Source organism: Podarcis cretensis, assembly GCF_951804945.1.
Source record: "Podarcis cretensis genome assembly, chromosome: 2".
In the NCBI taxonomy this organism is placed as follows: Eukaryota; Metazoa; Chordata; class Lepidosauria; order Squamata; family Lacertidae; genus Podarcis; species Podarcis cretensis.
The window spans coordinates 93,312,214-93,326,257 of NC_137171.1; the positions used below are offsets into that span (position 1 = coordinate 93,312,214).

A 14,044-nucleotide genomic window follows, 5' to 3' on the forward strand; every position below is an offset into this window, starting at 1 on the left:
GAGAGGCTGGTTTAGACAACGCCAGGCAAAACTCTCATGTCAGTAAGTATTATTTCCATTATATAGGGATCAAGCCTTCTTTGCATCACACAACTTTCTTGCCCTTTCCAAAAGGACCAAAAGAAGCAGAATGCTGTGGACAAAGTTGATTCTTTTGCCTAATTTATACCTCATGTAGCTTTTCTTTCATTCACACACGACCCTGAATATAACCCTAGAATTAATGTTAAGACTGAAAGACTGTCTGTGGAAATTATACAACAATGTTGCATAAGGTTCTTCTTACTTTCCTTCTAAAAACCAGTGATAAACCTGTGTAGATTATTTCAAAGCTCGCACTTTGAGTACATTTTAGTGCATGCATTATATAAATCATTAACACGTACATTAACTGTCTGTACTTCATTAGTCTAGTCCATAACACTATGAGATTTTAATGATTTTGTTAAATCAATTATTATACATACTATACACCCAGGTGCTGTGATCCAACAACTCATTTGGCATACAAAGGCTCCAGTATACGCACTGAGCTCTTTGTGTGCAGAGGCCTATTATTTTCTAGGAGGCAAGGAATATTCTATATTCAGACAGGTAAAGGTGCATGGTATATATTCATAGCATTCCTCAACTCATAGAAAAGAAGAATAAGGCAAAAGTAATGGGCAGCTGGGAAAGGATGAGTCTTACCTCTTTGACCACCCTGTAATTATAGCTACTAGTGCTTTCGGGTTTCCGTGATTTGCTGTGGCCTTCCTAGGGGACAAGCAAGATTTATTAATTTATTACATTCCCCTCCTCCCCACCCCCAATTCTGGTGATCATTACAGTGATACCTCAGGTTACATACGCTTCAGGTTACAGACTCCGCTAACCCAGAAACAGTACCTCAAGTTAAGAACTTTGCTTCAGGATGAGAACAGAAATCGTGCTCCGGCGGTGCGGCAGGAGCAGGAGGCCCCATTAGCTAAAGTGGTGCTTCAGGTTAAGAACAGTTTCAGGTTAAGAACGGACCTCCGTAACGAATTAAGTACTTAACCCGAGGTACCACTGTAGTACAAATTTTAGCAGCTATTTCGCACCAAAAACTCTTCAGAAGTTTTAAAACTTCTACCAACCTTTCTCCCTTCACCAATATTCAGTTTTAACACAAACTTAACAGCGGCATTGTCGGAACACGCCTGGGGGGCACATGCAGCCCCCGGAATGAGACAGACCTCTCCGGGCATCTTCCTGATGAAGCGCAGCCCGGGACGTTCACAAATCAGTTCCGATGCACACAAGTGGCACATATCAAAAGACATGTGCACGCTCATTCAGCAGAGTATAGCAGAAACGATTGTGGAGTGTGAGTGTAAACACTCTAAGTGATTTATTAAGCAATATATACAGGTGTCCTCTCACTTCTTCTCCAAAAGAGAGAGAGAGAGAGAGAGAAAGGAAGTACAAAAGTACAGCACAGTGGAAGAGAGATAAGACTGACTTCTGTTCTCACACTTTCCAAGCCTAGAAAGTAAACACTGTCATGTGATGTAACAATCACACATCCAGCTACGGAGGAGTGAAATGCTAACAGGTATTTCTTTAGTGAGTCTTCACAAATTATCAAGTCACATACTCATGCTATTTACCTAAGGCCCCCTACCCAATTCATTTAAATGGATAAATCTTATAGCAGCACAATAATATAACTGCAGCATTCAAAAAAAATACTAGTTACATTAAAGGCACAATATGATTAGTGGTACTGCTTGCAAGTAAACAGTGAGGAGATATTACACATATGTACACTGCATTATTGGTCTTTTATTCTAAATTTTAGTTTAATGTGAATAGCTATGGAAGAGGTGGTTGAGGCATAGGGACAGGGGACAGGGGACAGGGGACGGAGGTTAGAGGAGGCATATATAACATGATGAATGGAACAAAAAAGGAGACAATCCGATTTTAGGGTTAAAAGAAGCTGGGAAACAGACCAAGAAACCTCTTAGAGGAAATCTTCAGGATTCCCATGAATTAAAAATGAATAAATATGTAAATGTAGCTTTAATAATATATTGCACAAACATGAACAACGATACAACTGGCCGGGAGCAGGGGGAATAAACATAAACTGTGGAAAGAGAAAACAGCAGCAACAACAACAAAGGTGTAAGAAGACGGTGAGAGGGGTGGGAGGAGAAGAGAGGGAAATCAAAATGATAAAACTATGATTCTAGCATAACTTTGCTAAAGTCTTTTAGAACTTATGTTTAAAATATAATACTTTTAAGGTTGTGTACCAACATTGAAATGTTATTCATGTTAATCAACCCAGTCAACCTTCACAAAAGCCATCTGAGCTAGTCAATGACATTGTTCTGGAGCATAGGGCAGCACACAAAATGAAGACTGCAAGAAAGCAATTTGCCCCAAAGCCACCATTACTTTATATAGCTTCAGGCTGAGATGAAATTTGAACTCTCCTGCTCTTGACCACTACGTTACGCCAGCAATGCAACAAAGAAAAGCTATTCTTACCTCCTTTTTCTTATGTTCATTCTCTCCTGTTGTTACATCCATCGTTTCATCAGGTCCCTGGCCTTTGTACACCCAGAGTTCGGATTTTTCCACAATTGATCTCAACTGATCCAAATCTTGCTTTATCTGCTTGTAGTTGTCCACATCTTGGCTGGTGACAAGCAGTTGGACCTTACATGAATTGCAATCCATTAGTTGCATAACACCCTTGCATCATCACACAAATTTAGAGTGAAAGTGTAGACGGTATAGAACACTACATTTACCTGTTTAAAGGCCTGAAGGACTTCTTGCCTCTGACTAAAGTGCCTAAAGAGTAGCTGAAGGGCTCCAGACACGAGAGGAGGGTAGTCGTGCATCGTTAAATGGAGCAATACTCTAAGGAAAGTTCTGCCACCATGATCATCCAAATCTAGTGGTGTATTCTCTTCACTGAAAATAATAAAAATATATAGAGTAAAATTGGGGTGGGGGTGGGGAGGAAATGGTTCCATTTAAGAACTTCCAGGCAGCTTCCATAACTGTGTTAGTCTATCTGATGTTGGGAAAGGAACCAGAAACCACCACAAATTGAAATTCACATACAGTGGTACCTGGGTTTTTGAACGTCTCCGTTGACGAACACGCCTCAAAGTCGAACAAGCCACGCAGCTTCCGCTGAGTGTAAGATCCTGAGGCCTAGCTGTCAGCTATCGAGTTTTCGGTTTTCGAATGTTTCAGAACTCAAACAGTCTTCCGGAACGGATTACATTTAAAAGCTGAGGTATCACTGTACAGTGTAAGCTACCAGTGGCAATGGAGGAAGGGCACCCTTTTTCATATTAGAATCATAAAACTGTAGAGTTGGATGGGACCCAGAGGATCATCTAGTCCCATGGTTCCCAACATGGCCAACGTTAATGGCCTTTTAGGCTTCCTCCATATGGAGCTCACTTTCTGAATAATAAAAATTATATGTCACCGGGGGGGGGGGGGTGTCAGGATTTTAGAGATGCTTAAGTGGGGCATGGCCAAAAAAAGTTTGGGAACCACTGATTTAGTCCAACTCCCTGTTATGCAGCAATATCACCAACTCACCACCACGATCTCAGCACTGCGAGCACTTCACCTCCTCATTTTTTCTCTTGAAACTTAGTAACACCCTAAAAAAAGTATTTACCTTTCTCTAACTAATCTAGACCAAGGTGGGAGATTTGTGGCTTTTCAGATGTTTCTGGACTCCCAACTCTTATGAACCCCAACAAGCATGGCCAGTGATCAAGGATGATGTGAGTTGTAGTCCAGCAACATCCCTGATATAGACACTTTTTTAAAAGAGCAGCCCTCATCATAGTCACTCTTTCTCCAGGCTTCCCTCCACAGCTAACACCTTGGATTCTGCAAAGTCTTCTCCCCTTTTGCCATTCTGAAAACATTATTTTTTAAAAAAGTTATTTTTCCCCTAACAGCAAACACTAGCAAGGCTGTCCGACCTGGCAGTGCTACCCAGTCATTGGCAAACTCTCCTCCTCCCATCAGTTAAAAGTGTATTTCTTTGATTTACATTCTTCTTCATTTTAGGAGTACGTATCTATCCCATTAAATATTCTGGGTGACATTTAGCAATGGCTGCTTGCTTGGACCACCAAAATCTGTTGTACAACAGGTCACCCAGTTTTTATTCTTTCCCCTCCAGCTCCTACATGCCCCCCACATCTGTTTCAGGGAGTTCCCCACAATGCTCCTGGGCAGATTCTGGGGTTGCACAGGGAGCTGAAGCAGGGAGGAAGGAGATGTCTTGTTGCACAAGCAGCTGCTATACTGTATCACACCCCTGTTCTGCTGTATGGTATTCTTAACACCCACACACCCCACAAACAGACATCCCCACCCACTGTTTGCAGGGGAGGGGGACAGACAATGGGGTCATGAAACCATAGCTGCAAGAATACAGTTTACATCCCCGGTCTGCCCTCTCGTTTAGTAAGTACCTTAGGAAACATACATGGATAATTCTTTTAACTCATTCATGATAATTAAAGTAACAATTAATGTATGAGCAAATGGGTGCATGAATGATTAGTGCAAGTGACTTGCTCCTCTGAAGAACTGTGACCTGCAACTGTCCAGAAGCAGTTCCACATACAGTTCAGAACAGACAAATGCAAATCGCAATAGTTTACTTTCCTGCCTCCAAATATCCCTTCTGCTTGCTCTTCAATGTGTTCAAAGTCAAGAGCTCCTGTAAAGGAAAACAAACAGTTTTGTCTTATATGCCAAGCTGAAAATATAGCTTAAAATTCATTAAGGGGAACAGAGGAAGCAAGCTACTATTCTTTCCATCACAGAAACTACACTATAAGAATCCTCTGCTGAAAGGCAAGGAAATCCTCTGTGAAATAAGATCCAAAAGGTTGTTTTTCAATCCACTTGTATAATTGTATAAATTTAATCCAGTTGGCATCCATTTCAGTTGTATGGGCAACTACTGTGTGAGCTGTTTCAAACTATACAGTAGAATATGTGAGGGTACTGTGTGCATGCAAACTTATGCCTGCATCCATACACAAACACGCATATTTAAAGGCAGCCTTGGATTTTTCCAGAGGAGCAATATAGCAATTTGTGCAGCCTCCACCTTACATAGTTTCAAAGGGAACTTATGTCTTCCATAGTGTGAGACTGTGCACATATGATTTCTTTATTTAACTTTCTTTTTGGAAATAAAAGTTTAAAAATGAAACAAAAAGTTCAAAGGATAAACTCAATAACTATGCATACTGATAAGCTTCGTATTTTCTTCACAGGGTTTTCTTTACAGAAATTTTCCTCACAAGGATCAAGATGTGGAGGTAACTAATGAAGTCCACAATCTAGAGCAGTGTTTCCCAAAATTAATAAAGTCATTATAGTTTGATAGCATATTATTGTATCTTGCTTAATTAAAAAAAACCCACATGGACAATGGAATGGTTGTTTTTCTGCTTTTATTCACAAATGGTTCAATAAGTCATTACTGAGGGAATATACCATGTGGCACATTGGGATGCGGGTGGCGCTGTGGTGTAACCACAGAGCCTAGGGCTTGGGTCTCAGCATGAGACTCTGAAAATACCTTGGTGCAAATAGAGAATAGTTGGATTTGTAGTAAGGTAACAAAAGGGATGTGGGTGGCACTGTGGACTAAACCACAGAGCCTAGGGCTTGCCGATCAGTAGGTTGGCGGTTCAAATCCCCGCAACAGGGTGAGTTCCAGTTGTTCGGTCCCAGCTCCTGCCCACCTAGCAGTTCGAAAGCATGTCAAGTGCAAGTAGATAAATACCTCCGGCAGGAAGGTAAATGGTGTTTCCGTGCACTGCTCTGGTCAGGGGTCCCTTTACCTTTACCTTTACCAAGTGGCCCATACCGGCACCTAAGAAAATTTTTACAGTACTTTTAAGAGAACATGTTGTAACTCACCTGGTACATTTGGCATTTCTTGGTTATTACTTCCTGTAGGTGAATCAGGTGTCTGTGCATTGCTTTCATCAAACTCATGTTTAAATATGCACAGAAGGCATGAGATTCTATAATCCAATCTCACATTCAAAATGAACTGATGATTCCATAGTGTTTTTAAAAAGAAGAAGAAGAAAAAAAAAGAAGCAGCTTCAATAGCACAACTCATTACCTCCCTCTTTTGCATTTTTAAAAGCAAGGACCTTCCCTTTCACGTGCTTAAAGCATGCATTTAAAATATATTATATATCAAAAGTAACTCCTACTGTGAAAACCAAAATCTACCGGTCTAGTTTGTATTATATATATTATATATGGCGTCTAGACAAAAGCATACACAAAACAAAACAAAAAACAAAACACAAAACACATTTTTCAAAACAACACAATATATTAGATTTTTTCCTGTTGTAGCTAAGTAAAAATAAGAAGATGGTCATTCTGGCTTTTCCTGTTTTAATTCACATTGGCAGCATCAGTCAGTACTACCCTGTCAGTTCATGCTTATACATTTTGGTAAGTTAACCAATAAATCTGTATAAGCATAACTAGGGAACGAAAGGAACTGCCTTGCTCATGAAGCCCAGTTCTGTGGACCCTGTCAGCAGCTCCTCAGGGTTTTGAGCAGAGAGTTCCCTTTATTGTCACCTGTGATGAGATGTTTTAGCTGCAGAATGCCAGAAAATGAACTTGAGGCCTTCCACTTTCAAAAAAAATGTACTTTATCCACTGAACTACAGTCCCTTCCTCATGGCATTTATCTAAGAGTAGCACAGGCTACAGAGCAGACACAAAAAGTTTCAGTTTCCTTCTAATTTATAATATATTTTTTCAGTAGTTATCCAAGGGCTGTGCACTCTTGCCCCAGTTGGGTTGATGAAAATGCACAGCACATTGAATGTCAGGCAGCCTGTTGCAAAGCCGTAGCTTTCAAAATAGGATCTGCAGTGGAACTCAAACGAAGCCTTGGAAATACTGTCACGGGAGCATGCAGCTTTCTGAATACCTCCATTGGATTGCTCTGCTCCAACTCTCCTGAACAATGCCTGTCTTTCAATCTGACTGCTCAATGTTTTATAGGAGCTGGGTTATTTGAAGTTACCTTGCGCGCAAAAGTTTTAAAGTATGTAACTGGTTTAAATGAGGGCATGGGTTAAACATCTGCAACTGTTCACAATTAGTAGTTGTTATTAGTATTTTGTTGTTAATACTTGCAACAATGTTTATTAATTCTTTTCCTAATGATAATTTAAAAAAATAAATAAAGCTTACACGCAATCCATCCAGTGAAAAAATTATTCATTTCTAATTCTGTCAAAAAGAGAACAATGGTCTAGTATGAAAAATCCCCAAACAACATACGCATGACAGTACAGCTCTTGCGTCAATACAGTTTTCTAAGCTATGTCACCTGAAGTATACCTGAAGTATCTCAATGATTTTCAGCTTGGTGTCCATTACCAGGATGTCTTCTTTCTCAGGTTCAACCTGTTTCACATTACCTTCTGGGGCAGCAGCAAGAGGAGTCATGGGCAAGAACCCTCCACCCCTGAGCACAACTTGAGTCATCAGCTCCCCAACACCGTGGATAGATCTCATCACATTGCTCCCTTCAGAGAGACAATACAGGATAAAGTTTTGTAATACAGTAATTAAGGTAAGACCTGTCTCAGCATTACCTGTCTCAGCCTATTACTCACATTACTGTATAGCGGAATCAGATTTAATGTGTACCTGCTTCTTATCTATCGGGTGCAACATGTGCAACCTGCAAACTGCAGAAATAATGTATTTGTGGTATTCTGCTATTTATTAAAATGCTTTGAGATCGCCCTTCATCTGCAGAGATACAAAATGGGCATGCAAAGGCAGAGAAAAATAAAACAAACAAATCCGATATAATACAATTAAGGATACAACACTGTTATAAAAATTCTACATGCTGTGAAATAGGCAACACCATCCACACTTACAGAAAGTAGCAGGAACGTTTAATGGATACTGTGTTGTATGAAGAAATTTCTATTCCAGGTTGTAGTTATAACAGCAGTTACTTTAAGAAATGGGACCTGTTTTGCTTCCCTCTCCAACTCTTTCTCCTTGTGTGACATATCTTTTACACTGTAAGCCTAAGGACAGGGACTGCCTTACTAGTGATTTTTGTAAGGTGCACTGAAAGCCTTTTCAGTGGGGCACCAATGCATTAAATAAAGAAACAAACCTACCACTATATCATATTGAAGGGAAATCCACATATTACATGCAACATGGGAGTTGCCCCCAAAATTTGCATCCTTATACTTTATTCTTCCTCTCCCCTGACCATGTGAAACAATGGCAAAAGAAATGGATCTTTACCTGCCTCTCCTCCCCCATACTATGCACCTCAAAAATCTGCTCCAGAGGTTCCTTCAGCCCTCCGGAGCAGATTTTGAGATTACATGGAGGGCTGCTGGGGATGGGGAAGAGCAAGGTAAAAATATGTTGTATGAGTGGAAGTCCATTCAGTTTGTGTACAGACAGTGTTGGATGCATCCCACTGATAACATTTGGGAACAGATGCAAGCCAGCTATAAATGAGATGCTGAAGGTTGCACAACAGGTATAAATGAGATGCCAGCTCATATGCTCAGTCTTAATCTTAATTCCGGCTTGGGATTCATCCAGCCCAGCCTTTCGCACGATGAATTCTGCATATAAGTTAAATAAGCAGGGAGACAAAATACAGCCTTGTCGTACTCCTTTCCCAATGTTGAACCAATCAGTTGTTCCATATCCAGTTCTAACTGTAGCTTCTTGTCCCACATAGAGATTTCTCAGGAGACAGATGAGGTGATCAGGCACTTCCATTTCTTTAAGAACTTGCCATAGTTTGCTGTGGTCGACACAGTCAAAGGCTTTTGCATAGTCAATGAAGCAGAAGTATATGTCTTTCTGGAACTCTCTAGCTTTCTCCATAATCCAGCGCATGTTTGCAATTTGGTCTCTGGTTCCTCTGCCCCTTCGAAATCCAGCTTGCACTTCTGGGAGTTCTCGGTCCACATACTGCTTGAGCCTTCCTTGTAAAATTTTAAGCATAACCTTGCTAGCGTGTGAAATGAGTGCAATTGTGCGGTAGTTGGAGCATTCTTTGGCACTTCCCTTCTTTGGGATTGGGATGTAGACTGATCTTCTCCAATCCTCTGGCCACTGCTGAGTTTTCCAAACTTGCTGGCATATTGAGTGTAGCACCTTAACAGCATCATCTTTTAAAATTTTAAATAGTTCAGCTGGAATACCATCACTTCCACTGGCCTTGTTATTAGCAGTGCTTTCTAAGGCCCATTTGACTTCACTCTCCAGGATGTCTGGCTCAAGGTTAGCAACCACACTACCTGGGGTATACGAGACATCCATTTCTTTCTGGTCTAGTTCCTCTGTATATTCTTGCCACCTCTTCTTGATGTCTTCTGCTTCTGTTAGGTCCTTTCCACTTTTGTCTTTTATTATGGAAATCTTTGTACGAAAACTCCATGGACAAAGACAACAGGCTCATGAGCATATGCACATGTTAATAATGTGCATTGACAAGGTTGGATGATAGCAGCTTTTCAATATCACCAACCAAACATCACGGTCTGGCAATGTACCGCAATGTTTAAAAAAGTAAGCCACATTGGCCTCAGCCTGTGAGGTGCTGGGTGCAATTGCGACAGCACTCACCACGGGTGCTGAGACAGTTTCACCTCAGCGCCTGGCCCTAGCGGGTTGGGGAAACGCCGCTTGTTTGTATGGCTCAGCTGGGGCGTGGGAGGGCTGAGCCATCCCTGGTGCTCCCGGCTCACAGACAAGTGGAAAAAGTACCAGGTATTTCTTGTGCGGCTCTGCCAGGGATGGGGAGGGCTCCCTATCTCTGGCAGAGCCATCCCCGGTGCTCTTCCTATTTCCATGGGAGCCAGCACCAGGCTGAGGTATCATTTAACAGCTCGGCTGAGGGGAGCGGCAGCCACACACTTCTCAGCCAAGCACTTTAAAGATGAAGAGGGAGGAACAAGCTGTATCGGCGCCTCGTGGATGCAGCTTTTTTCTCCCTCTGCGCAGTATGATGTATGATGATATATCGCTACTGAAACTACCACCACTTCTGAGTCCCTCTGCTAGCAATGCTCGCTGGAGGAAGCCACTAGTAGAGGGACTCAGGAGCGGTGGCAGTTTCACCAGTGATATAGCTGACATTGCAGTCTGCTCCTCATATACTGATATATCGCCCAGGCCTAGCATTGACTGTTTCTTTGGCTGGCACAGACTGAGAGCAAAGGAGAAGCCATGTGAAAAATGCAGAAGCCATGTAAAACTCAAACTCCTGTGAGTATTGTCTGCAACCTGGAGCAACGAACTACCACCATCATTAACCAGAGGAACCTTCTCAAATACGGATGGAAAATTAGGTGTTCCCCATACCTGACTTTCATGATAAGAAGCCTCCACAATAGGAGTCAGCTTTCTCAGGAGGAACAGTGCTAGATAGATAAATTTTACAATTTACAAGCCTGCCTCCCCCACTCCTTGACACAGGGTGACAAAAACGAATGGCACTGACAGAGACCAATCATTCTTCAACAGCACATTTTTCTTCCTCTATGCCCCATGGCCATTCATACCTTTACTCTCTTCTCCTTTTGCAACCTTTGTGATAGGAAAGATTGTAGCAACATGGACACAGTCCAAAATAGCTAGGAGGATTTTTGTTAGCCTGAGCAGGTCACAGAAATTGTAGAAGCCAAAATAGATCAGGTTTCGGGCCAAGTTTACCACCTATTGTTTTAAAAAGAAACAAAAAATGGCTTGTTACAATCTCTATGATATGTACCAAAGCACCTGAATATTGACTTTCTGGCACCCACTATTCAAAGGATCTGCACGGAGCAAGTGTGGTACACTGGTAGACTTCAAACGTGGAGATGAAGCTCAGTGGAAGATCTCAGGCTAGTTACTAATTCTAAGCCTATCACAATTGACTGGGCCACTGGGAGCATTAAAAGTTGGTGACACCCTGAATACCACCCTGAGCTGCTTGGAAGAACAGGATGCAGCTATCCTTTATTTTTCAGAATATATAATCATAACACACCATGCTGTACCACTTCACTATACCTTGTTGTCATAATAAACATAATTTTCTGTATTTTAATAAGCATTCTACTGTGCTTTACTGCATATACAGATGTATTATATATAGAAACTGAATATTCTGGATTTAAAACTGCCAAATCATATTTTTTACATTTTTTTACCATTGATTTTTGGACACCAACCTAAGGCAGTGCCTTTTCAGAGAGCTTTTCTCAATATTTCGTAACAGAACCGATCTCCTGCAACTGTTTCTGTGGGCTTTTCTACTTTTTAATGACTTGCTATTCTTTCTGGTCTTTTTTGTATAGTTTCAGTTGCTATTCTTGTGCTTTGATTGCTTTAATTTACTGATATTTGATGATATCTGATGTTAGCAATTCTCAAACTTAAGTTCAATGATTTCCATGGGTCTGGGTCTACCCAGAGTATGAATTACTTGGATATCACCTATAGATTTAAACTGAATAGGGTCAAAGCTACCCCGCAGACATTTTAGATCAAGGGCACTATTGTAGTGCTCTAATAAATGAAAGTAAATAAATATTTGTGCATAATGATGTGATCTGCCACAGGGTCATTTCAAAGAAGCAGGAAGTGGTGTACGTGAAGCCAAAAACCCAAATGTCTTTGGCATTTTGTTGCTACTTTAACCAGGTTGCAACAAGGCAAGCATTCATAGTACAATTTTAGAGCAAGCTAAACCTCTGGCATCTCCAGTGACAAAAATCTCTTCCAATAGGGCCTGAGATCTTGAAAAGCCATCTCAAGTTAAGAGTGGACAGTACTGAGAAATATATGAAACTGCCTTACATCAGGCAAGGTTATTTCTTCTGTATTTTCTACAGCACCCTATCCAAACCTGGTGCCCTGCATCTGTTTTGGACTACAACTCCCATAATTCCCAACCATTGGTCATACTGTCTGAGGCTGATGCAAGATGCAGTCCAACAACACTGGGAGGGCATCAGGTTGGAGAAGGTTGGTCTACACTGATGGGCAGCAAAACTTTCCTGTCACTTGCTACCTCATCCTTCCAACTGCAAATGCCAGGGGTTGAAAATACCTGGGACTTTCTGAGTGCAAGTTCACTAAATTGCAGATGGACCAACTGCCTCTCTTAGTGTAAGGAAGTTTCATCTGTTGATACTATTAGTCCAACTATGTGGGCAATTTAGGATTAGCTCCAGCGCAAGTTAGCATCTACTGTATTCAGAAGTCTTGCAACTCAGCTTTATTTTTAATTTTTTTAAAAAAAAAAAAGATATTTACCTCAAATGTGAGTTTATTTTTTTCTTTGTCGGAGAAAGGAAATCTCTGACAGACAACATCTCTTAAATATTCCTCAACGAAGTCCATGGTTTGTGCAAACCGCTCCTTGATTTCATCTTTGGAAGTTCCACTGCTATCATAGCTGAAGAAACGAAACGAAAAACTTCGAATGGGTGAATGCCATAGGAAACTTATGGTTCTTTTCCTTTTCTTGAGTCAGTCAGAAAGTACACAGAAAACTGTCTTATGCCGAGTCAGACCACTGGTCCATATAGCTCCATTCTGTAACATTTTTAGCATATATTTTTTTTAAAAAATGTGGCTCCTGAAGCAAACATTCCTGCTTTCCAAAAGCCAGCCACCAAGCAGTCACTCCTGACATTCCTGAATACAGTCTCACAGTAGGACTGCTACAAGGCATTGTGCAAAGGAGCGAAAAAGCATCTAGGTATTTGATGGCCCTCGTTTCAGAGAACCATTTGATCACAAAATACTCACTCATCGATTGCAATTTCAGAAGGTATCTCTGACCACAACCGGGCATATTTTACTGGTGTCACTTGTTCTTGCGGATCACGGTCAACATGCATATGCAGCATCAGCCGGCAGAACGACGCTCTCAGGTCATAAGGCAAATTTTCGTCGGACATGCAGCGAAGGATGAGATCTACATCTAGCTGGCCAGATATTTCATTTATAGCCAAGTACTGCCGATCAAGGCACATCCTAGCAAAAAGATTCAGCTGATACCTTTGGGAGTTAGGAGAGAAGGAGAAGAGTATCATTTTGCTTGCCTGGGACTGAAAATTAGAAGATACCTCAGAGGGAACAATACAATGCATATTCTGATGCAGCAGCAGAAATAACACTTCTTCAGGAACAGAAGTACATTAGCAGTCCATGGGAGGCTAAATTTCTCACTTCTGGACCCATTACATATATATATATATATATTTGCATATAATTCATTTCTTTACTATCATTTCTTTAAATCCAGTTTGAAAAATATCCCAGATGAACTGCTGATGAATGAACCTTTTAAAAAAACTAATGTATTTTATGTATGTATTTTAGAAATTTGGACAAGTTCCACCAAACAAAGATGAAGCCTCCAAACAATTTTAAGGAGTTTATAATACAAAAGTAGATTTGAACAACCAATTTTGCCAATGATCAGTGAAAAATGCCGCTTGATTGTAAAGAACCAATATCACAGCTGTATGAAACTGTTGTTACGGAAAGCATCATTTGAGAGCTATCTCTTTAACCAATTATATCAATTAACCTTGAAGTCTTCTAGAAGCTGGTTAACATTACAAATAGCTAGAGTCAGTTGTCTATACACTTCAGGTTACACTGCCGTAGCCAAATATCGCTTGCGGTGTTAACCTGTAGTAGCTGAGCACATCCCGGTCTTCCTTCTGCCCTTCTTTAGCATCCTGAGCCAGCTCTCTGATACTCTTACTGCGGACCTCTTTGTTGCTGTCTCTCCAGAATAACCAGACTTCTTCCTCATCCTCACCAACCTCCAATGAATTCTCTCCAGACGACAGCTCTTCAAATTCAAACCGAGACAGGACCAGTCTAAGAATTGAGCAAGAGTGAAAAGCAATTATTCATATGAAATATCTTAATGAATCCACACAAGTTTATTCTATTTGTTATC

The 14,044-nt window shown here is 40.9% G+C and overlaps 1 protein-coding gene across 8 annotated transcripts in view; it reads right to left on the bottom strand.

The window, feature by feature from the left end:
* Positions 1–14,044, bottom strand: part of ITPR1 (inositol 1,4,5-trisphosphate receptor type 1) — a 224,352-nt gene that overhangs the window by 118,979 nt on the left and 91,329 nt on the right. For 7 of the 8 annotated variants that reach the window (XM_079957524.1, XM_079957519.1, XM_079957523.1 and 4 more), the window contains 10 exons: positions 13,768–13,962; positions 12,877–13,128; positions 12,379–12,520; positions 10,638–10,791; positions 7,420–7,607; positions 5,959–6,094; positions 4,687–4,741; positions 2,787–2,952; positions 2,521–2,691; positions 691–756 (listed from right to left, as the gene is read on the bottom strand). In XM_079957524.1, coding sequence (XP_079813650.1) covers positions 691–756; positions 2,521–2,691; positions 2,787–2,952; positions 4,687–4,741; positions 5,959–6,094; positions 7,420–7,607; positions 10,638–10,791; positions 12,379–12,520; positions 12,877–13,128; positions 13,768–13,962 — 1,525 coding nt within the window. The remainder of the gene's footprint in view (positions 1–690; positions 757–2,520; positions 2,692–2,786; positions 2,953–4,686; positions 4,742–5,958; positions 6,095–7,419; positions 7,608–10,637; positions 10,792–12,378; positions 12,521–12,876; positions 13,129–13,767; positions 13,963–14,044) is intronic. The other variant, XM_079957521.1, reaches the window with a different exon arrangement.